The sequence below is a fragment of the Plecotus auritus genome (assembly GCF_963455305.1).
Source record: "Plecotus auritus genome assembly, chromosome: 2".
In the NCBI taxonomy this organism is placed as follows: Eukaryota; Metazoa; Chordata; class Mammalia; order Chiroptera; family Vespertilionidae; genus Plecotus; species Plecotus auritus.
In genome coordinates this window covers 72,750,793-72,774,753 of record NC_137771.1, presented here as the reverse complement: position 1 = coordinate 72,774,753, position 23,961 = coordinate 72,750,793, and the positions used below count along the sequence as shown (strand labels likewise).

Below are 23,961 nucleotides of genomic sequence, written 5' to 3'. Positions count from 1 at the left end.
CTCCTTTCTCTCCCGCGCTACAGCCTGCTCAAGATCCAGCTTCTCCACCACCGTTTCATGACCTCTGCCTCTGAAAAGCAGCTGCACTGGGTCTCCCTCTGGGGCTCGGGCTGCAGGCCTGGCAGATGGCAGAGGGGGGGATGGCAGGGGGTACTGGGAGAGGCAGAGGGAGAGGGAGAGAGTGATAGAAACATCAATGATGAGAATCCTTGATGGTCTGCTACAGTACTCTGCAATTCATACCACCTTGGTTCCAAGACCACCTTCTCACTGGCTGTTCCCTGCCAGTCACTCAGCTATCAAGGATAATAAAATAAGCCTATTCCTGGGAGACAGGGCCTTTTCTGATAGGTGACTCTGGCTTAGGAACTTTCTACCAACCTGTCAAACTTTCCTCAGAACTGCACTGCAGTCTAAGATGTTCTACCAAGCTTCCTTTATCTCCTGTCTCCCTTACTCAGGGTCAGAATAATATTTCAGTTTAACAGCTCTCCTAGTCACCTCTAGATTCTTTCCCAGGTTCTCTCACATGCATTTACCCTAATAAATTTCTTGCAAGTCGAATTCCATCTTTATGTCTGTTTCTCAGAAGACTTGAACTAACACAGCAGCTAGCTTTTCCATCTAAGTAAGAATAAAAGCATCTGGGGCTTAAACAATTACCCTCACCTGAAGACAGAAACTTAGAAAACATTCCCATTTAATCAGGTTATAAGCCTCAGTTTAAAAAATAATGCTGTAGATGGCATGATATTTTTAAAACCTTTGTCAGATTTTTCATTTTCCAACACGCCAAAAACGATTTTCTCTTTTTGATTACATTTAATTTCAAATGACAAGGCTGCTTCTGGCTCTGTTGAGATGCCCTAATTTTCCCCTCACTCTTGCTTTAGTACATTGCTATTCAATTCTTCCTGATGTTGGCTGAACTAGATTCACTACTCCAGGCAGAATAATGGCCTGGATTACTCAGAGAAGCTCTAAAAAAGGATTTAAAACAAACAAACAAAAAAAAAAAAACAACTATTTTCTAAAATACTCTTGCTTTCAATATTTTTTTTCCCTTTTTATTTCCACATAACTTCATAAGGATTAAATCCAGAGTAGCAGATCCAAACTTTTTGGAGCTGTCACTATTACACGCACCACTTCCTGGCAAATATTTTAGAGAACGTAAAATTCAAAAAAGGAAAGTTAGCTTCTTTTGAGACATCCACTTTAATATCCATGAACTATAGCTTTCATAGGTTTTGCCTTTCCTAAGTTAAATAATTATTTGTAAAGTGTAGTAAGTGCCCTGTTATCCAACACAATTAGGACTGATAGTTGCTTATTTAATAAAAAAATCAGGAGAGAATTTTTAAAATGGTTTGTATATATCATAATCATTTTATTCTCATTTAAAATATAAATATGCATTCATTCACAAATCTTTTAACATAAGGCCAATCTTTTTTAAAATGTGGATTTATTGATTGGGGCCTATTTCTTGCAAAAACTATACCAATATATGCTCCCTCTGATTTCTAGTTAAACTGTTCTAAACTAAGAAGGAAATTTAAAACTTTTATGAAGCAATCTGAATCATTTTAGAGTTTTATAACTTCCCCTCAAATTTTTGTTTCATCTATACTGCATTCAATAGCAATTTTTAAAGTGCCTCTCCTTTATTAAATCTTTCCAAAGCATTCACTTTTAGTTTTCACTGGAACAGTAACTCTTTCTTTTCATATTTCATATATCATTGCTTTATGTGATATTTCATTAAGTTATGGCATCAAAATAATAAATTCAAATGGCATTAAAAGGTTTGGTAACAAACCCAAGTGACTCTTGGAAGACACAAATTCACTAATAGGGAATGGAAATGTGTAGGTATCCTGGAAAATGACCTCCTAAGCCTTGAGAGTTCTGCCTAACATGTTATTACCAGGTTCTATAAAAAACATCTAAAGAGCAGTTCTAGCCCGGCTGGGAGTGGCTCAGTGGTTATGCGTCGACCTATGAACCAGGAGGTCATGGTTCATTCCCAGTCAGGGCACATGCCCAGGTTGTGGGCTCCATCGCCAGTAGGGGGCATGCAAGAGGCAGTCAACCAATGATTTTCTCATCATTGATGTTTCCATCTCTCTCTCTCTGTCCCTTCCTCTCTGAAATCAATAAAAATATATTTTAATAAAAAATAAAGAGCAGGTCTAGTCAAATTTAGTTAAGGGGCTTCTACTATAAGTAGTTTGTTTCCTTTCAGGCTTCCAGTGCCTTTTGCTTTGGTTCCCCATTGCTACTGCCCACAAAGACCTGTGGTACCAAAGAATTTCGCCTCTTTTTCTTCTATGGTTCCCGCATATAATGCATCATTGTTTTAAGCCTCTCAAGTAGACCATTTATCACTAATAATTAGTATTAAGACTTTAGTAACTCACTTTATTGCATGGTAATTTGGAGTTTTATTATAATTAGTAGTGGCCTGGTGCACTGATTTGTGCACATTGAAAGGAAATTAATTAAAAGCAATATTTTAATATTGCTATTTGTCCTTTCTCTATAACAGAAGTGTCAACCAAATTCACGATTGAAATGACAGATCGAAACACACGCGTGATTGGTGTCAGCAAGAGCTTTATATGTATTGCGCATGCGCGAGTCAACTTAGCCTTTTACAGATAAAGAATAAAGAATAAACTTGCTTAATTAGACCTGCTTTCTATGTAGCTAAACTTTTTCCAATCCAGTGAAGCACCCCAACTTCTCTTTCAGGTAATGTCAGCAACACAGCAGTAAATATCAACACGAAGCAGATTATTATTGTAGATCACACAGGGAGAACAAAGGGTAAAATATTTAACTGCAGCAGTGTTTGACTATATTCAGTGCAGTGAGAAAACCTGAAGTCATTTTCAAGGCCCACCATTTCTTACTTCTTTTCAGTAGGGTCAAGTTTCTAAACTTTCTAAATCTCCTTTTTCCAGCTAATGAAAAGAAAATAGGATTCCACCGAGTCTCCTATCTACCTACTCCAGGACTTCTGTGAGGATCAAATGAGATGAGGCCTGGGAAAACGCTTCACAGAAATTTGGTTAAAATGTGAAATGTGCCCTGACCGGTTTGGCTCAGTGGATAGAGTGTTGGCCTGGGACTGAAAGGTCCCAGGTTCGATTCTGGTCAAGGGCATGTACCTTGGTTGCGGGCACATCCCCAGTAGTAGGTGTGCAGGAGGCAGCTGATCGATGTTTCTCTCTCATTGATGTTTCTAACTCTCTATCCCTCTCCCTTCCTCTCCGTAAAAAATCAATAAAATATTTTTTAAAAAATGTGAAATATTTGCACCTGGCTATAAAGCAAGTCCTGTTCCTGGGCTGAAGAAACTGCAAGGAGGCTAGTTGTTGTTAGGGGGAGGAAGCTGGGCATTTTTCCATGACATCATTACCCGGTGCCCACAGCGACCATTTTTGGGCTGTGCTGGGCTGTGGGCCGCATTTTGTGCCATGTGGTCTTGGCAGCGTTGGCTGCAATTTGGTGGGCTGTCGCTCCGGGGTGGTGGTGTGGCCTGTGTCCCACATGGGGAAGCCGAGTGTTGCTTTGTGGGCACCAGGTCCATGGTGCCAGTGCATGTCACAACAGCTCCTGTGTTGAGCGTTTGCCCCCTGGTGGTCAATGCACATCATAGTGAACAGTCAGACGATCGGACACTTAGCATATTAGCCTTTTATACATATACTAGAGGCCTGGTACATGAAATTCGTGCACTTGGGGGGAGGGGTCCCTCAGCCTGGCCTGCACCCTCTCACCATCTGGGAGCCCTTGGGTGATGTCTGACGGCTTAGGCCTGCTCCCCCTGGGTAGGGGGCCTAAGCCATCAGTCAGACATCATTAGCACTGCCGCGGAGGCGGGAAGGGCTCCCACCACCACTGCTGTGCTTGCCAACCATGAGCCCGGCTTCTTGGCTGAGCGGCGCTCCCCCTGTGGGAGCGCACTGACCACCAGGGGGCAGCTCCTGCATTGAACGTCTTCCCCCTGGTTGTCAGTACGTGTCATAGTAACCGGTATATTCCGCCGTTTGGTCAATTTGCATATTAGCCTTTTATTATATAGTATATAGATTTCAATAAAGCTTCCTGGCAAACCTAGAAAGGAACAGCAAACTTTTTCTATAAAGGGCCAAATAGTAAATATCAGACATAAATATAGGTTCTTGTTGCATAATCTCTTTGTTTTTTATATATATTTTTAAAAGGCCACTGTTAGGATTTGGGCCATGGTTTGCCAACTCCTGCTATAAGGTAAGGTAGAATAGGCAACGATGGACCTCCCAGATATCTAACACATATCTACAGCAACTAACATTTATGGAAAGTTTACAATATGCCAAGTATTGTGCTAAGTGTTTTGTGTGCCTTATCTGATTCAATCCTCACAGCCATCCTATGGTATTAGTCATTGTTTTTCCTTTTATAGAGAAACTAGAGGCCCAGTGCATGAAAATTCATGCACTGGAGGGGGGGTCCCTCAGCCTGGCCTGCCCCCTCTCACAGTCCGGGAGCCTTCTGGGGCAGGAGGTGACCCGGCGACCAGGGGAAGGTGACACCCCATCACAACCGACAGTCGGACATGCCTCTCGCAATGTTGTTGCTGCTGCTGCTGCTGCTGCTGTTGATCCGTGGCATCTCTCTGTACTGTGGTTCATACTTGCCATGCTGGGGTTGTGCCCCGGGTTCATGATGTTCAAGGCCTGGCCCTGGGAGTTCAGGCCTCCCATTGCTTGCTGCTGTGGAGGGACAGCAGGTCGTGGCCCGCTGGCTTGCATGGCGTTCAGGTTCAGCAGGCTGGACTAGAGCTGAAGGCCGGGCTGGCTGGCCACTTACTTGGCTGTGTTCTATTTGATGAGAACTGCCATCAGCTGAGGGTTTGACTTGAGGATGTTGAGCACATGCTGCTGCTGGGGGAGCTGGGAGACTTCAGGGTCTGCAGCAGGTCCTGCAGGGAACCTGGAGAGATGGTCTGAGGTGGCTGCACCTTGGGTCTGCATAGACATCATGGGTCTGGGCATGCCTCACATTGGCTGTTGTTGGGGGATGGGTGCCGGCTGCCACTGCTGGGACTTGGGGGGCAGAATAACAGGCCCAATGACCTGGTTGGGTCACATTCAGGCCCATGGGGGCCATCTGGCTCTCAGGGGTCACTGTGCCTCAGGGGCATACCGTTGTTGGTGCTCACCCAGTACAGATGCTGCTGCTGCTGTGCCTCACGTGCAATCTGCCAGGCACCTCCACTGCTGAGGTGGGCCTGGGCGGGGGGGGGCAGGGGAGCTGTACCTGGTTAGTGGGCTTCCCAGTGCAAACTGTGGTGGGGGGCTGAGTTCTGGCCATGCTGGAGAAGCAGGCTAGTGACATGCTCACAGGCGAGGTCTGGGGCAGAGTCGGGGGCTGTGGTGTCCAGGGTGTGCTGGGATGCAGTGTGGGGGGCCAAGGTGGTGCTGAAGGAGAAGAAGGCAGATTCGGCTGAGGCACAGTGTGGGTGTTGATGGTGGCACCCACTGGCGCATGAGCTACGCGTGCTGCCGGTGGTGCTGTATCTCCTGCTGGCAGAGCTTCTGTTTGATGTTGAGGTAGTAGGGAATGGGGCATGTGTTTTCTTGGCAGTGTTTGGCATGGTAGCAGCAAAGAGCCATGAACTGGTTGCACACTCCACAACCTCCATTGGTCTTGCGCTAGCAGCCCTTGGTGTGCTGCACAACCCACCTCATCTTCTGGCAGGACGGCTGCGGGCAGCTGGCGTCACGGTACTGGCGGGCATGCCTCAGGGACTGGATGCAGCACTGGATGGCCTGGCACCGCCAGTCCCAGAGGCTCCTGAACTGCGGCTCACCCACTACCCCTGCGGGAGCAGAGGCAGCCCCGCCTCCTCCACTTCCACTCCCCTGCCTCCTCCACTCTGGCTCCCGTGGCGGCCCACCTCCTCTGCTCCGACTCCCCCGTCTCCTCCACTCAGGCTCCGCAGCGGTGGTTACCACCTCCTCCCAATGGCTCCCTCAGCTGCGTCAGCGCTGTTGCCTGAGCAGCCAGCAGAAGAGCTTTCAGGACCCCCTCCTGCCCGGACTAGCCAAGAAACAGGCTGTTTTGGAGCCAATTTTATTGTACTTGTCGCAGCGACGAAGCAAGCATTCCGCCATGCCGCTCACGCTGCCCACTCTCAGAGGCCACCCACCCCAGGACTGGAGGACTCCAGCGGGGCTGAGAGGACTGGGCGCCGCCATCTGCGGCTATTGGCACCGCCATCTTTGTGACGGAATGATGGTTAATTTGTATATTACCCCTTTATTAGATAGGATTCACACTTGGAGAGATTAACTCCAAGATTACATCCCAACCATTACATAAATGGTGGAATTAGTATCTAAACCCAGAAAGACTGACTTCTAAATTATTAAACTATATGCTTCTGAAAAAGCTTTCAGCTGCTGTACCTAAGAACATATAGCTAATTAGTGGTATAGTCCAGACTAGAACATTGACTCCTGACTTGGCCACTATGTACCAAATATTCAAAAAAATATGCATTTTAAAGGGTGCTTTGACAATGTTTTAACCCAATGAATGAATATCTAATGGTATAATATCAGGCATTGAAAAGAAAGGTATTTTGGAAGGGATATCAGATCTGGAGTGTCACAAAGCTAAATTAGGAATCACTGCCCTGCTTTTTTCAATAAAGCAGCACAAGAGAATCTTAACTATGGAGCACAGAAATGCAACAAATAAGTTATCTTAAAAATGCAAGAGATTCAATTTCTCTCAGAAAACACTAAAATAATAGATAATATAAAATGGGATACCAGCAATAGAGTGGGTCAGATAGGTGCTCAGGGGTAGGCTGATGATGACAGGAGGAAATACAAGCAGAGAGAAATGCACAATAAATACCCAGATGGTATTCATGTGATGACTGAGAGCAATTCAAGCAGGAAAGTAATGCTTCAGAGATCCACAAGGATCTCTGTGGTAGTGTCCCAGGAAGTAACACGGAAAAGTAGTAACATAACCAACAAATGGGATCAATGAACTTTAGTAGGTCCTCCTTTTATTATAACCTCCCTCCCCTCAAATAAAAAGAGCTTTCTTCCTTTCTCCTTTCAGCAGAAGTATTGGATATACTAGTAAACAAGGACAAAGATGTGGGAAGGGCTGAAGAAGTATGCATCAGAGTGGGAAAGGTCTGTGTAGATGGAGGAGTGTAATAAATGTGACTTTCCCTGGAGGCGTAATGCTATCTCATTCTTCCTTGGATTGGGGGAAAATGCAAATGACTCAACCCACATTTCTCTGCTTGCTCCACATAAGGGCATACAGACGGTTGCTACCATCTATGAAAAAGTTATATCAAAGGCCCATCAACTGGATGATGATAGCACACACTTACATAGTACTTACTACATGCCAGGTACTGTTTAAAACGCTTTAATTAATTACCCTGTGAGATGGGTATTTTTATAATCCCCATGCTTGATAAGGACTCTGAAGCACAGGATGATGGTTAAATGACTTGCTCAAATTCACACAGCTCAAAGATAGTAGAGCTGGACTTCAAACCCAGCTAGGCCCCACACAGTCCACACACTCTTAACCACTCTGTTAAAAATACACTCTGTTCTTTGGCTTAACTGTGCCACTGAAAGCAAGTGGTTGGCATCAAACTGTTTTGTAGCTTATAAAGGGCTCCAGGCCTTGGGTTGGGGATCGAGATAAAGATTGGACAGAGCAACTAGCAACTGAAGAGAGACTGTTGGTAAAACTGGGGTAACAGGGATGTTTTCTGAGGAACGAACTTGAGCAAGAGAAGAATACAATGACTCAAAGAAGGAACTACCTTATTGCCATACCAATTTGGACATATTAAACTAGCAACCTAAACTGTTCTAAAATTTGAGACCTAAAGTAATGTAATTCTGAACTTAAATCCTGGTTTTTGTGAATACTTGCATTGATCTTCCAATCCTATCTCATAAAAGAGTAATATGCAGATTGACCATCACTCCAACACACAAGATGGCTGCCCCCATGTGGACACAAAATGGCCACCACAAGATGGCCAGCAGGGAGGGCAGTTGGGAGGAACCAGGCCTGCAAGGGAGGGCCGTTGGGGGAGACCCAGGCCTGCAGGGGAGGGCAGTTGGGGGGTACGAGGCCTGCAGGGGAGGGCAGTTGGGGATGACCAGGCCTGCAGGGGAGGGCAGTTAGGGATGACCAGGCCTGCAGGGGAGGGCAGTTAGGGGCAATCAGGCTGGCAGGGGAGCAGTTAGGCATCAATCAGGCTGGCAGGATAGTGGTTAGGGGGTGATCAGGCTGGCAGGCAGAAGTAGTTAGGGGCAATCAGGAAGGCAGGCAGGCGAGCAGTTGGAAGCCAGCAGTCCTGGATTGTGAGAGGGATGTCCGACTGCCCATTTAGGCCCAATCCTACCAGTCGGACATCCCTCGAGGGTTCCCAGATTGGAGAGGGTGCAGGCTGGGCTGAGGAACACACACCCCCATGCACGAATTTCGCGCACCGGGCCTCTAGTATATTTATAATAATAAAAGCATAATATGCTAATTAGACCGGACATCCTTCCAGACGACCTTTCAGAAGAAGTTGGGGCTGCGAGAGAAGCCCGAGTCCCAGGTGCCTGCCGGCGGCCAGAGGGAAGCCCGGGTCTCTGGTGCCAGAGGGAAACTGGTGCCGGCAGCCAGGGGAAGGAAGGCCTACTCTTGCACGAATTTTGTGCATCGGGCCTTTAGTAAGTAAATATAATTTAACAATTAAAGCAGCCATATTACAAATGAATTTTTAGCCATACTACTAGGAAAAATGCTGACACTGATCCAGCAGAAAGTTCTGTGTTGGGCTTCAGACTACATTACGTTAGTATGTGTTTTTGAAACTACTGACATAATATTCCTTGAACTGAATGATAAAATTAATATGTACTAAAACAGAGATGTGTTTGAGTTTAACTATGAAGGTAATTGTAACTCACATAGTGCACTAACAACAAAGTAGGAAAACTTAAGCCAGATCTTCTTGAAACATATCCTCAGGAAATTGCCTTTCTAGGTAATATAAGTTTATTTTTTATTGGTAGGTGAACAAAATAAACCAGAAATGTGTGCAAGAGCTGTCCTGGAATACAAACCTAATATTCTAGATCCACTCCTAAAACACAGTCCATTGTTGGGCTGCCCACAGAGGGAGGCCAAATACAGACACCGTATGAGGACACATTGCAAATGGTCACAGGGTCTTGCTTTCCCTATGACAATAGCCTTAGGACTCTATCAGTAGAACTTTGGTAGGATGCCATATTGTGTCAAGAAAAACATGGACACAAAATTAAATTCATTTTAAAATAAAATTGTGTTATGGTCAAAAACTAAAACCATTTCACCTAAGAACAGGAACGAGACAGGGATGCCCACTTTCACCACTCCTGTTCAACATAGTTCTGGAAGTGCTAGTCATAGCAATTGACAAGAAGAAGAAATAAAAGGTATCCAAACTGGAAAAGAAGACATAAAACTGTCATTATTCACAGGTGACATGATACTGTATATAGAAAACCCTAAAGACTCCATCAAAAAATTATTAGACTTAATAAATGAATTCGGCAATGTAGCAGGATACAAAATTAACGCCAAGAAATCTATGGCATTTCTATACACCAATAGTGAACTTACAGAAAGAGAGATTAAAAAAACAATCTGATTTACCATCACACCAAAAAAGTTAAGATAACTAGGAATAAACTTAACTAAGGAGGTAAAAGACCTGTACTCGGAAAACTACTGGACACTGAAAAAAGATATAGAGGAAGACATAAACAGATGGAAGAACATACCGTGTTCATGGATTGGTAGAATAAACATCATTAAAATGTCCATACTACCCAAAGCAATCTGTAGATTCAATGCACTCGCCATTAAAATATCAATGGCATATTTCACAGACCTAGAACAAACTCTCCAAAAATTCATATGGAATAAAAAAAGACCCCAAATAGCTGTAGCAATCCTGAGAAAGAAGAACAAAGTAGGAGGGATCTCAATACCAGATATCAAGCTGTATTACAAAGCCACTGTTCTCAAAACTGCCTGGTACTGGCACAAGAACAGACATATAGATCAATGGAATAGAATAGAGGACCCAGAAATCGAACCAAACCATTATGCTCAATTAATATTCGACAAAGGAGGCATGAACATACAATGGAGTCAAGACAGCCTCTTCAATAAATGGTGTTGGGAAAACTGGACAGATACATGAAAAAAATGAAACTAGACCACCAACTTATACCATAAACAAAAATAAACTCCAAATGGATCAAGGACTTAAACATAAGATGGGAAACCATAAAAATCTTAGAGGAATCCACAGGCAGCAAAATCTCAGACATATTCTGAAGCAGTATCTTCACCGATACAGTTCCTAGGGCAATGGAAACTAAAGAGAAAATAAACAAATGGGACTACATCAAAATAAAAAGCTTCTGTACAGCAAAAGAGACCATTAACAAAACAACAAGAAAGCCCACTGCATGGGAGAACATATTTGCCATTGTTATATCCGACAAAGGTTTAATCTCCAACAGGGAACTCAAACAACTTAACAAAAGGAAGATAAACAACCCAATCCAAAAATGAGCAACGGACCTAAATAGATACTTTTCAAAAGAGAACACAAGAAAGGCCAAGAGACATATGAAAACATGCTCAAAGTCACTAATCATCTGAGAGATGCAAATCAAAATGACAATGAGGTACCATCTCACACCTGTCAGAATGGCTATCATCAACAAATCAACAAATGACAAGTGCTGTTGAGGATGCAGGAAAAAGGAACCCTCGTGCACTGCTGGTGGGAATGCAGACTGGTGCAGCCAGTGTGGAGAACAGTATGGAGTTTCCTCAAAAAACTAAAAATGGAACTTCCATTTGACCCAGTGATCCCACTTCTAGGAATATATCCCAAGAAACTAGAAATACCAATCAGAAAGGATATATGCACCCCCATGTTCATAGCAGCACAATTTACAATAGCTAACATTTGGAAACAGCCTAAGTGCCCATCAGCAGATGAATGGATTAAAAAACTGTGGTACATCTACACAATGCAATACTACACTGCGGTAAAAAAGAAGAAACTTTTACCATTTGCAACAGCATGGATAGAACTGGAGAGCATTATGCTAAGCGAAATAAGCCAGAGAAAGATAAGTATCACATGATCTCACTCATTTGTGGAATATAATGAACAACATAAACTGATGAACAAAAACAGATCCAGAGACAGAGAAGCATCGATTAGACCGTCAAACCTCAGAGGGAACATAGGGGAGGGTGGGGGTAAGGAAGAGAGATCAATCAAAGGACTTGTATGCATGTACATAAGCCTAACCAATGGACACAGACACCGGGGGGTGAGGGCATGAGTGATGAGTAGGGGGAGTAGGAGAGCAATGGGGAGATGTAATACCTTAATCAATAAAGGAAAATAAAATATAATTGTGTTGGCCCCTCCCCACCAAAAGGAAACACACACATACACACCATCAACTAAGAAATATATATCCATGATATGAAAAATATATTGATAAATCTATATTATACTCAGTACTAGAGGCCCAGTGCATGAAAATTCATGCACTGGAGGGGGGCGTCCCTCAGCCTGGCCTGCCCCCTCTCACAGTCCAGGAGCCCTCAGGGGCGGGAGGTGACCCAGCAATCAGGGGAAGGCGACACCCCATCACACCTCTGCTGCTGCCACTGCCGGCAGCGCAAGTCTCGGCTGGCTCTGGTTACCTGAGCCTCAGGTGGCCCTGAGCGGCTGGGCAGCTGACATCTGAGGCTTGCCTGCGCCTCGGGCAGGCCCTGGGTGGCTGGGCAGCCACTATCCGAGGCTTGCCTGCACTTCAGGCTGGCCCTGGGCGGCTGGGGGGCTGAGGGGGCAGGGGGACTCTAGAGGCAGGCATGCAAGTGGCCAGAACTGCCTGGGGGTGGCCCAGCTGTGCCACATGCCTGCCGCCCCGGCGGGGCTGAGGGGACTGGGCACCGGCATCTTGTGGCTGTGGGTGCCGCCAACTTTGAGGGCATGGCAGTCAATTAGCATATTCCCTCCTTATTGGCTATAGGTGCCACCATCTTTGTGAGGGCATGATGGTCAATTAGCATATTCCCTCTTTATTAGATAGGATTTTATTATATATAATGCAGATTTTATAAATATTAGGAAAATGTGTATGCATGTAATTAAAAATATATGTTCCCAGAGAGAAAAGTTCAAATTTTGAATGGTAAATAGCCTGAATGAAACTGGCAATCCTAGAGTTTAGCAATGTAATGCTGTCAATTAATGGGCAAAACCAGTATGATTTTTTTAAATCCTCACCTGAGGACATGCTCCCATTGATTTCAGAGAGAGCGGAAGGAAGAGGGGGAGAGAGAGAGAGAGAGAAACATCAATGTGAAAGAGAAACATTGATTGTTGCCCCCCGTACGTGCCCTGACTGGCTAGGTATGTGCCCTGACTGGGAATTGAACCCTTCAGTGCATGGGATAATGCTCCAACCAACTGAGCCACACCTGCCAAGGCACCAGTATGATTTTTGAAAGCACAAACATCACTACTGTTTGGCTTGATGAATGCCTGAAATCTAAACCCAATGCTAATATTATTAAGGCTGTGCACCCTTGCACCTCGAGGACTGCTTCTTGCCACTGCAAATAATCTGGTTCTTCCTCTTCAGGAGCACCAGAGTAACTTACCAACATTCTCTCTGAAACACAGAGAGGGAAAGAGAAGAATTGTCTGGGTTCCTCAGTTTTCTGGTTCTGATTCTAGTCCATTGTGAGGACCAGCTGTACTTCTGTCTCTTGGGTTCCAACAGAAAATCTGTATTTCTTATTAAAGTTTTTTCTTCTTTTAAGCAGATTTTAATTACTTGCAAAAAAAGAACTGGACCAACACAGGCAGCAGAATTTAATTTGAATGCCTAAGCAATCTAATAGTAAAGCAGAATTTTTTAAAAGTACATTGAAATATTAAACCTCCTAATCAATGCTATTCACTAGAATCCATTTTGAACAAAAGACTGAATTGAAATGCATTCAGAGAAAATACATGTCATTCCTGTAGAAATAATCATTCTTAATACTATAACGCCTGTGAAATGAAAAACTGCATTTAATTACATTTTCTGTGACAGTGGCTTTCAAACCTATTTTAGGCAGCAGAATATTTTCTTCTAATGAAAGCTTAGGTTCATGCCCAATGCAAAACACATATCTGCTCTGGCTGAAGCATGTGCACATGCCGGGGTTGGGGCTTGTGTGCACCCACAGGCAGAAAATGCTAACTGATGGCCAACCCCTCCCCTGTCAGAGACCCCCTGAGGAATCAGCATGGAACCCCTGTGTAATCAGAGCCCGAAAGCCGCTGTGCTAGAAAAACACAGTCACCGTTTACACTTAATACTGCCACAACCAAGACACCAAACCAATCACATGCCTAGTTACCTGTGAGTTTTAAAACTTTTTCCATCAACGTAAATATCAATATCTGGGCAACAATGATTCATGTAAAGATTCAATAAGTCTTTTCCCAATTCAGATGCAGGTTCCAAGTCATAAATATCTTTAAAAGAGAAAAACAAAACTAAAAATTAGTTTATTTAATAAAATAAATATCAAAAAATTATATTTTAACATTAACAAAAGGTTTTTCCACATAGTCATCTTGATTAGCTATTGAAATAGAGCAACAATAACTGGAATATTTAAGTGGAAAGTTAAAAATAAAACATTTTAAATCATGTATCTGCTTTGAAATAAATATTTCCACTTATATTTAAATACCTTTAAATGTAGATACACATTTAAATATAGGCAATATTATCATAAACTTATAAACCAAAATAGAAGCCACTGCATGAACATCTGACATAGAAAATTAGAAGATTTTCCAATTTTGGTATTTTTCCTTCCTATTCCTGGATCTATGACTAGAATTATCGTGAATTAATAGAAATTCAACTGAAATCAATGGGATTTATAGAACACTTACTATGAGTTTAGTACTATACACAGTATGGAGAGATATAGAACATCAATATTTTATAAATTAGCTCTACTTCAAAAGGTTCACAATTTAGGTAGTGGGAAGTAAAATATAAAACATGTATACAAAAAACGAAAAAAGAAGAACACTACTCTGTATATCATAGCTTTGTCAGCCCAGAAACTTTCATCAGTACATCTGGTGAGGATCAGTCACAGGGGACAGATTCCTACTAACCAAGATTACAAATTAATATTTATAAACCAGAATGCCAATATTGGCTCTACTTATCAAAAGAGATCCAGAATTTGACCACTGTAAAATGGCACCCCCAAACTCCTTAAGATGGCTTATGAGTAAGGTGACCACATATCATGGTTAGCCTGGGACAGTCCCAGTTAATGCCTGTTGTTGCCCCAGAATAATTATCAACAGCAGTAATAAATTTTCACCTTTCACTCTCTCATAAGGGTCCCAGACTAGACAATAAAATATAAGATCATCCTTTATATAAGGCTCTTCATAATCTGGCTTCTGCTTATATCTCTAGGCTCATTTCTTATTGTAACCATTTCTATCCTCTTCTTACCTCCCCTCTCACAACAAACCACTTCTGATTTTCCAAATATGCTATGTACCTGGCTCTCTCTGCCTCCAGACATGTTTCCTTTGCCTAGAACAGTGGTCGGCAAACTCATTAGTCAACAGAGCCAAATATCAACAGTACAACGATTGAAATTTCTTTTGAGAGCCAAATTTTTTAAACTTAAACTTCTTCTAACGCCACTTTTTCAAAATAGACTCGCCCAGGCCGTGGTAATTTGTGGAAGAGCCACACTCAAGGGGTCAAAGAGCCGCATGTGGCTCGCAAGCCGCAGTTTGCCGACCACGGGCCTAGAATATTCCCCTAAACTGCTTTTCCTTTTAGGACTCAATTCAGACATTACTCTCTCCAGATAGTTTTCTCTAGAAGCTTAAATCCAGGTAACATATGCCCTATTTGTGTCCTCATCACACTTTGTACATAACCCACCTATCTCCTACTGTTACTGTTGTACCTGTTATTAATATTAGTAATAGGAAGGGAGCAATGTGGAGGCCAGACATTATAAGCATGGTCATCTGGACAGCTTCACCAGGAAGCTGCAACTTCATGCTCCCCAGGGAACCACGGGTCCATTCCCTACCCTCACTAGGGGAAGAGGTCCAACAAAGGGGAAGATGGGTACATGCACAGTGAAGTTGGGGTATCACAGGAAAGGTGCTTGCCTGTCAGTCTAACCTGAAACAAAGATAACTGGCTAGGGGGTGGAGCCACTGCAAACCCACAAAAATCTGGATACACATAATCCCCAGACAAAGGAATTCTCTGGGCTGCCTTGCTCCTCTTGCTTTGCTCCTGCTTCTCGCACTCACCCATGCTCCCTCCACAGCCATGTGGCCCTAGAAACCACATGGCCCAGGGCCATGCGGACCCTACATGCAGTGGATTGCAGCTGTGAACACAATCTAACTAGCCTGATGCTGGACTGGACTGTGCAAATGTGGAGCGGAAACTCTGGGCAATGGCTTGATCTTAGCTCTGCTGAAGACAAAATGGGGCTTTTTCCATGGTGGGACGGAGGGAGACTGAACCTTGGAAACTCAGGGGTTTAATTCCACAGAAATAAAGCTTTCCATGATATCTCATCCTCCCATGGGGGCCTCAGGAAATTCTTGTTCCCACGGCACACCAAGAAGTCCACTTCCACCAGCAACAGCACCCCACAGATAACACTACTAAATTTCAGGACAGGAACACTACCTGTTTTGTTCACTCGTAAATCTTCAACTCCTAGCACAAAGTTGATACTCAATTGAATATTGTGATGAATAATTCGAATGGCCTTCCAGGAACAAATAGCAAGTGCAAAAGCACACAGTGACTAAATATAGATTTTTGGAGGGAAACACCAAGTAATTCAGTAAGACAAGAGCTCACGGGGCACAAGGGGGTTTTGAAAACAGGATGGTGTGGAGTTCTAGGCAGGAGCCAGTTCACAAAATCCCTTTACACTGCAGGAAAGAATTTGAGATTTATATTAATGCTATGCGACACCACTGGAGAATTTTAGTAAGAGGAGTGCCACGAGTAGAGTTGCAATCAACAGACATTGTTCTATATGATATAAATGGGTGGCACCATGAGAGGCCTGGCAAGCAGCTGGGGTGCAAATTCTCAAGGAAAATAGCGAAGTCCTAAAATAAAGAATTGGCAACAGGATATATAAGAGAAGTTTTTAAGACTATTTAGGAGGTAAATCAATAGACAGGTTAATAAATCAACAGAAGGGTACGAGGAGAGTAAATGAATAGAAACATAGTATAATACTAGGAGCCCAGCGTGCGATTCGAAATCGCGCGACGCCGCCCACCCTCGAGTCACTGGTCCGGCCCTGCCTCACTCCCCAGGCCCCACAGCAGCCGTGGCCGCTGCCGGTCCAGCCCTGCCTCACTCTCCAGGCCCCACAGCGGTTGCTGCTGGTCCGGCCCTGCCTCCCTCTTCGGCCCTTGAAGCAGCCTCGGCTGCTGCTAATCAGGCCCTCCCCCAGCACAGGCGCTCCCTTGTTGCTGCGCGCACAACCTCCTCCTGTCCCGTTGACTTGTTACGGTGTCCCAGTTAATTAGCATGTTTCTCTACTTTATATATAGAGATAATTCACACTGATAGAGTATTCAAATAAAGAGCAGGTTGGGGCGCCGAAACCGGTTTGGCTCAGTGGATAGAGCGTCGGCCTGCGGACTGAAAGGTCCAGGGTTCGATTCCGGTCAAGGGCATGTACCTTGGTTGCGGGCACATCCCCAGTGGGAGGTGTGCAGGAGGCAGCTGATCGATGTTTCTCTCTCATCGATGTTTCTAGCTCTCTATCCCTCTCCCTTCCTCTCTGTAAAATATCAATAAAATATATTAAAAAAAAAAAAAAGAGCAGGTTGGGAGAGGTGGATGATTAGGTCAGTTTGGAGCAGGTTAAATTTTGAGATATTTAAGGTATACAGGGTGGAAGAAAAGTAGATTTACAGTTGTGAGTTTATTCTTATATTATTATTAACTGTTGTATTATTTTTCATACAAACAACTGTAAACCTACTTTTGCCTCACCCTGTATTTAGACAGATATATGAAGTTCAAAAAAATCAAGAACAACAATTATCTAAAGGGCAGAAAGATGATGTGCCAGTGAAGGAGAATGAGGAAAAACAAAGAAAATCAAGAGAGCACAATGTCATACAACACAGAGGAAGTTTTGAGGAGAGTGGTATTGGCAGTATGAAAGACTGCAAAGAAATTAATAAAATATGGACAAGTGTCTGTGAAACTGATAAATATGGGCATTTTCCATGGAGTGATGGAGAAATGGTTAAACGGCAGGGGGTTGAGGAGTAAAAGAACTCTTTTCACTTATACTTAACAACTTGTTTGGCTGCTTTAATGGGTTGTGATGGGGCCACTGCAGAGCTCTAGACTACAGGCAGGAAAAATGGGTATCAAATACCAGCTCTGCCCAGGTCTATATGTATAGCTTTGGGCAAGTCCTTTAATCCTGAGCCTTGGAATCCTACCTATAAAGCAGTCTGTAACCACTTACGTCTTAGTTTATCTGAGACTAAAGGAGATAAAATATATGAATGGATTTGTCTCACGCCTAGAGTAGACATTCATTCATTCATTCTTATTTATTCACCACTAGAGGCCCAATGCATGAAATTCGTGCACGGGGGAGGGGAGTGTCCCTCAGCCCGGCCTGCACTCTCTTCAATCTGGGACCCCTTGGGGGATGTCCGACTGCCAGTTTAGGCCCGATCCCACAGGAAAATCCATAAACCGGCCGTCAGACATCCCTCTTTCTATCTGGGACCACTCACCTGCCTGCCTGCCTGATTTCCCATCTCTGCCTGCCTGCCTGATTTCCCCTGTCTCTGCCTGCCTGCCTGATCGCCCCTAACCGCCTCTGCCTGTTGGCCTGATCTCCCCTAACCACACTCCCCTGCCAGCCTGACTGCCTTTAACTGCCCTCCCCTGCCAGCCTGATCGCCCTCACTTGCCAGCCTCATCACCCCTAACCGCCTCTGCCTTGGCCCCCGCCACCATGGCTTTGTCCGGAAGGAGGACCAGACAATTGGAAGATGTCCGGTCAACCCGGTCTAATTAGCATATTATCCTTTTATTAGTATAGATAATAAAGTATGATGAATAATCAGAGTAATATAACTGAGCTAAAATCACTTTGTTATTATTGTTGAACTAAACATCAGTAACAAAATCCTTTAGTTAACTGATAATTCCATATACATTCGATTCTGCTGTAACACTTGTTTTGAAAACGTAAGTTTGATCCAACACAATTGATATATTAGGGAACAATCTGAGCATAACAGGGAATTTTCATTTGCTTAGGTACAAGTTCATCCATGAGAAACACTAGGTCAATGCAGAAAACTGAACTGAGCCATGTACCAGCTGAACTGAGCCATGGAAAAATACACAAAGCACACATAAATACCTAAAACATCCACTCACGCGTCCTCAAACTGTGGCCCGCGGGCCACATGCGGCCCGCCGAGGACATTTATCTGGCCCGCCGGGTGCCGCTGCCTATCCTGCTTAGCAGCCGACTCATCCCGGGCCCGCAGTGCGCATAGGAATTTGTTCATAGTTTTTTTTTTAAACCATAGTCCGGCCGTCCAACGGTCTGAGGGACAGTGAACTGGCCCCCTGTTTAAAAAGTTTGAGGACCCCTCCATACTCAGTTCACCGCATGTTATGAGCCACACCCATCCATATCTGGTGTTACAAATTCCCATCTTATTTTAGGTGGAGTTCAACCAATATTTGGGAAACCACTTTCTATTAATATATTTGTGTTTCTACATGGTCTGGCCTTTCAGAAGAGAGCACTGGCAAATTTGGATAAAAGATTAACAGTAAACATGCCTTGGAAGCTAGAGATAATGTGATGCCCCCAAAAGATTTAGAGATGTTCCTCACCCCCAAACCATTTATTTCCTACACAGCAGGATAGTGAAGCTACCTTCCTCTCCCCTCACCAGAGATGTATTTACCTTCCAAAGTAAAGTTCTATCTGTCTCTCTGTCTCTCTCTGGTTTGGAGGATAGGCAGATCTGCTGGAACACTGTAAAACTCTCCGAATTTTCATGTTCCTCTCCGTGGTGCAATCCCACTGCATGTGAAGGATAACATCCGGGCCTCACCACATAGCCTTATGGGAACTGGGGGTTGGAACTAGCACTAAGATGCTCTGTGCGTAATAAACAGTTTGTTCTCTGACTCAGAGATCTCAAGTCTCCTGTTAGAACATTTACTATTTCTACATATCTGTATGTCTATAGCTAAATCCTTGACATCCTCCTTCCCCACCATTCCACAATAATTCACAAGCTGCAATTCCTCTGACATGCACTACGACAAACAAGCTAAAGGCTTTTTTCAAAGTCAAATGCCATATTTATTGAAGTATTTATATATTTCTTCACCTTTTAACATGTTTAAAACTAAGCTATCATTTTTATGTTCCTATCTTTTAAAAATGTGTCATGGATAAATTTTCAGTAACTTTTTGTGTCATGACAAAAAGTAACAGTGATTTTTGTGTTGCATGGTGTTTTTTAAGAAATGCATTACATTGTATTATAACAGAACTGACTATGGTCTGGTAGATTAGAATAAGGATAATAACATGTGGAGGCTTAAAAGGATAATTGTAAATTATATGTGTATTCATTTATAATAATTCCATCTCCAATTACTTGGGAATATGAGAGTTGACCATACTATTATTTTCATTTACCCATAAAATTTACTTTCATTTAATTTATAAAAAGAGCAGTAGAGCTTATTTTTGAAGTATGCTTTTCTCTAATTATATCAGAATATAATTACTTTCATGCCCACAAAATTTTATAAAAATCAACAAATAAAATGCCTTACCACTGGAAATAAAATTGTGCTCTTCATCGTTGATATCTGGAATTTCATGCTTCAGAAGAGAACAATCAGGTGATGTTTTATCTAAGAGCTCTAAAGATGGTCTTCCATCATTGTCAGTATACTTTCCAAAACTGAAGTCATGTTTAGTTTGTGGTAACCCACTCTCTCCTATCTTTTTCCTAAGAATTTCCTTTTCATAGTTTTTTAAATTTCTGTTTGATGAGTATACAATCCTAAAATACAAAATGTAAAATATTAATAGAAAGAATAATGATTCTTAAAAACTACTTTCCTATTGTGCAGCTTTCATATACAACAACTACATAATTTAAAAACATTTAAGCCCTAGCTGGTTTGGCTCAGTGGATAGAGTGTCAGACTGCAGACTGAAGGGTACCAGGTTCCATTCAAGGCACATGAGTGAGTTGCAGGCTTGATCCCCAGTAGGCGGCGTGCAGGAGGCAGCCGATCAATGATTCTCTCACATCATTCATGTTTCTATCTCTCTCTCCCTCTCCCTTTCTCTCTGAAATCAATAAAAACATTTTTTAAAAATTTAAAATCTGAACTAACTGTAGAAAAGTCTATCTAAAATAGAAAGTTTGAAAAGTAGTCTATAATTTTTTTTTATGTTAAAGAGGAATATATAATGCCAACAAATTAGATAACCTAGATGAAGTGGACAATTCCCAGAAAGACACACACTACCAAATCTGACTTAAGAAGAAACAGAATAGCCAGGCCAGTGTTGCTCAGTGGTTGACCCACAAATCAGGAGGTCACGGTCTGATTCCCAGTCTGGGCACATGCCTGGTTTGTGGGCTCTATCCCCAGTGCGGGATGTGCAGAAGGCAGCCGATCGATGGTTCTCATCATTGGTATTTCTTTCTCTCTCTCTCTCCCCCTCTCCCTTCCTCTCTCTGAAATCAGTAAGAAAAAAAGAAGAAACAGACTATCTGAGTAGACCTAAAATAGGTAAAGAGATTGAATTAGTAATCAAAAATGTCCCACAAAGAAAAACCCAGAAAAAGGTGCCTTCACTGGTGAACGCTACCAAATGTTCAAAGAAGAATTAACACCTTTACAATTTTTTCCAAAAAGAAGAAAGCAGTTCCCAACTTATTCTGTGAGGTCAGTATTATCCTGATACAAAAGCACACGCAGACATCACAAGAAAAACAACAACCATAGACTGGTATCCTTAGTAATAAAGATGAAACATCCTTAACAAAATAATAGCGAACTGAATCCAGCAACATATAAAAAGAATTATACATCATGACTAGCTGGGATTTAACTTAGGAAATCAAGGGTAGTTAAATATATGAAAATCAATGTTATATGCCATATTCTATGGCCTGAATGTCTGTGCCCCACCCCCGCAACCCACCAAAATTCAAATGTTAAAACTTAATGGTCAGTGTGATGGTATTAGGAGGTGAGACCTCTGCTAAGTGATTAGGTCATTAGGGCAGAGCCCTCATGAATGGAATTAGTACCCTTATAAAAGAAACTCCAAAGTTATCCTTTGCCTCTTTCTACCATGTGAGGGCACAGTGAGAAGTCAGCAGTCTGCAACCCAGGATAGGGCCTTCACCAGAACCCTACCATCCTGGCACTCTGATCTCAGACTCCCAGTCTCCAGAACTGTGAGAAATAAATCTCTGTTGCTGATAAACCACCTAATCTGTGGTATTTTCATATAGCAGCCCGAATCCAGCCTGAATGGACTGAGACACCATATCAACAGGACAAAACCTACATGATCATTTTAATAAACACCAAGAAAATGCATTTAACAAAACTCAAAACCTTGTCACGATAGAACACTAAACAAACTAGGAATAGAAGGGAACATGCTCAACCTGATTAAAAAAAAAAAAAAAAAAAAAAAGAACACCCATAGCTAACATCATACTTACCAGTGAAAGACTGAAAGCTTTCCTTCTAAGGTCAGCAAAGATATCAGCTCTCACCACTTCTATACAGTATTTAACTGGAGGTTCTAGTTGAGGCAGTTAGGCAAGAAAAATAAATAAAAGGTGTCTGGATTGGAAAATAATACAAAGCTCAGCTGGTATGGCTCAGTGGTTGAGTATCGACCCATGAACCAGAAGTTCATGGCTTGATTCCCAGACAGGAAACATGTCTGGGTTGTGGGTCCAATTCCCAGTAGGGGGTGTGCAGGAGACAGCCAATCAATGATTCTCTCTCATCTCTGATGTTTCTATCTCTGTGTCCCTCTCTGAAATCAATAAAAATATATATTTTTTAAAAGAAAAGAATACACAAAGCTATCTCTATTTACAGATGACAAACCCATACACAGAGGTTGAATTAATCACTAATGGTCAATGATTTAATCATTTGTGCCTATGTAATGATGCCTCCATAAAAACCCTAAAGGGTGGGATTCAAAGAGCCTTTAGGTTGGTGAACACATAAAGATATTGGGAGAGCCCTGACCGGTTTGGCTCAGTGGATAGAGCGTTGGCCTGCCGACTCAAGGGTCCCGGGTTCGATTCCAGTCAAGGGCATGTACCTTGGTTGCGGGCACATCCCCAGTGGGGGGTGTGCGGGAGGCAGCTGATCAATGTTTCTCTCTCATCGATGTTTCTAACTTTCTATCCCTCTCCCTTCCTCTCTGTAAAAAATCAATAAAATATATTTTTTAAAAAAAATTAATTAAAAAAAAAAAAAAAAAAGATATTGGGAGAGTGGTTTGCCCAGAGAGGGCATGGAAGCTCTGTGCCCTTTTCCACATACCTGGCTCTATTCATCTCTTCCATCTGACTATTCCTGAGTAATATCCTTTATAATAAAACTAGAGGCCCAGTGCACGTAATTCGTGCACAGGGTGTGTGTGTCCCTCAACCCAACCTGCACCCTCTCCAATCTGGGATCCCTCTCACAATCCAGGACTGCTGGCTCCCAACTGCTCGCCTGCCTTCCTTCCTGATTGCCCCTAACCGCTTCTGCCTGCCAGCCTGATCACCCCCTAACCACTACTCTGACAGCCTGATTGATGCCTAACTGCTCCCCTGCCAGTCTGATTGCCCCTAACTGCCCTCCCCTGTAGGCCTGGTCACCCCTAACTGCCCTCCCCTGCAGGCCTGGTCCCCCCCAACTGCTCTCCCCTGTAGGCCTGGTCCCTCCCAACTGCCCTCCCCTGCTGGCCATCTTGTGGTGGCCATCTTGTGTCCACATGGGGGCAGTCATCTTGTGTGTTGGAGTGATGGTCCATTTGCATATTACTCTTTTATTAGATAGGATGGTAATGTAAGTAAGTAAAATGTATTCCTCAGTTTTGTGATCTGCTCTAGCAAATTTATTGAACATAAGGTACGAGTTGTGGGAACATCCAAGTTATACAGTTGGTCAGAAGCATAGGTAACAACCTGGACTTCAGATTGGCATCTGAAGTAGGGAATGGGGAGCAGTCCTATGGGAATGAGCCCTAAACCTGTGGGATCTGATGCTTTCTCCAGGTATATATTATCAGAATTTAGTTAAATCTATAGGACACCTAGCTGGTGTCTGGAGAATCTCAGAATTGCTTGATGTGAGGAAAAATCCCTACACATTTGGTGACCAGAAGTGTCAGGACTAAAGTATTCTATGAGTAGAGTATTAAGAGTGAAAGAGCCTTGTCAGGGTTGGTCAGTGGTTAGAGTGCCGGCCTGTAGGATGGAGGGTCTCAGGTTAGATTCCAGGTCAAAGGTATGTACCTGGGTTGTAGGCTCAATCCCTGGCCCCAGTTGGGGCACGGGTGGGAGGCAACCAATCGATGTGTCTCTTTCACATTGATGACCTCTCCCCTCCCCCCAACCCCCTGCCGCTTCCACTTGGTCTGAAAATCAATGGAAAAAATATCCTCGAATGAGGATTAATA

General features: G+C 43.2%; 1 protein-coding gene across 4 annotated transcripts in view; it reads right to left on the bottom strand.

Moving 5' to 3' along the window:
* The window catches only part of LOC308242985 (epoxide hydrolase 4), a 157,694-nt gene that overhangs the window by 54,493 nt on the left and 79,240 nt on the right, over positions 1-23,961 (bottom strand). For 3 of the 4 annotated variants that reach the window (XM_080657906.1, XM_080657907.1, XM_080657908.1), the window contains 2 exons: positions 20,070-20,302; positions 13,543-13,660 (listed from right to left, as the gene is read on the bottom strand). In XM_080657906.1, the coding sequence (XP_080514032.1) occupies positions 13,543-13,660; positions 20,070-20,302 (351 nt within the window). The remainder of the gene's footprint in view (positions 1-13,542; positions 13,661-20,069; positions 20,303-23,961) is intronic. The other variant, XM_080657909.1, reaches the window with a different exon arrangement.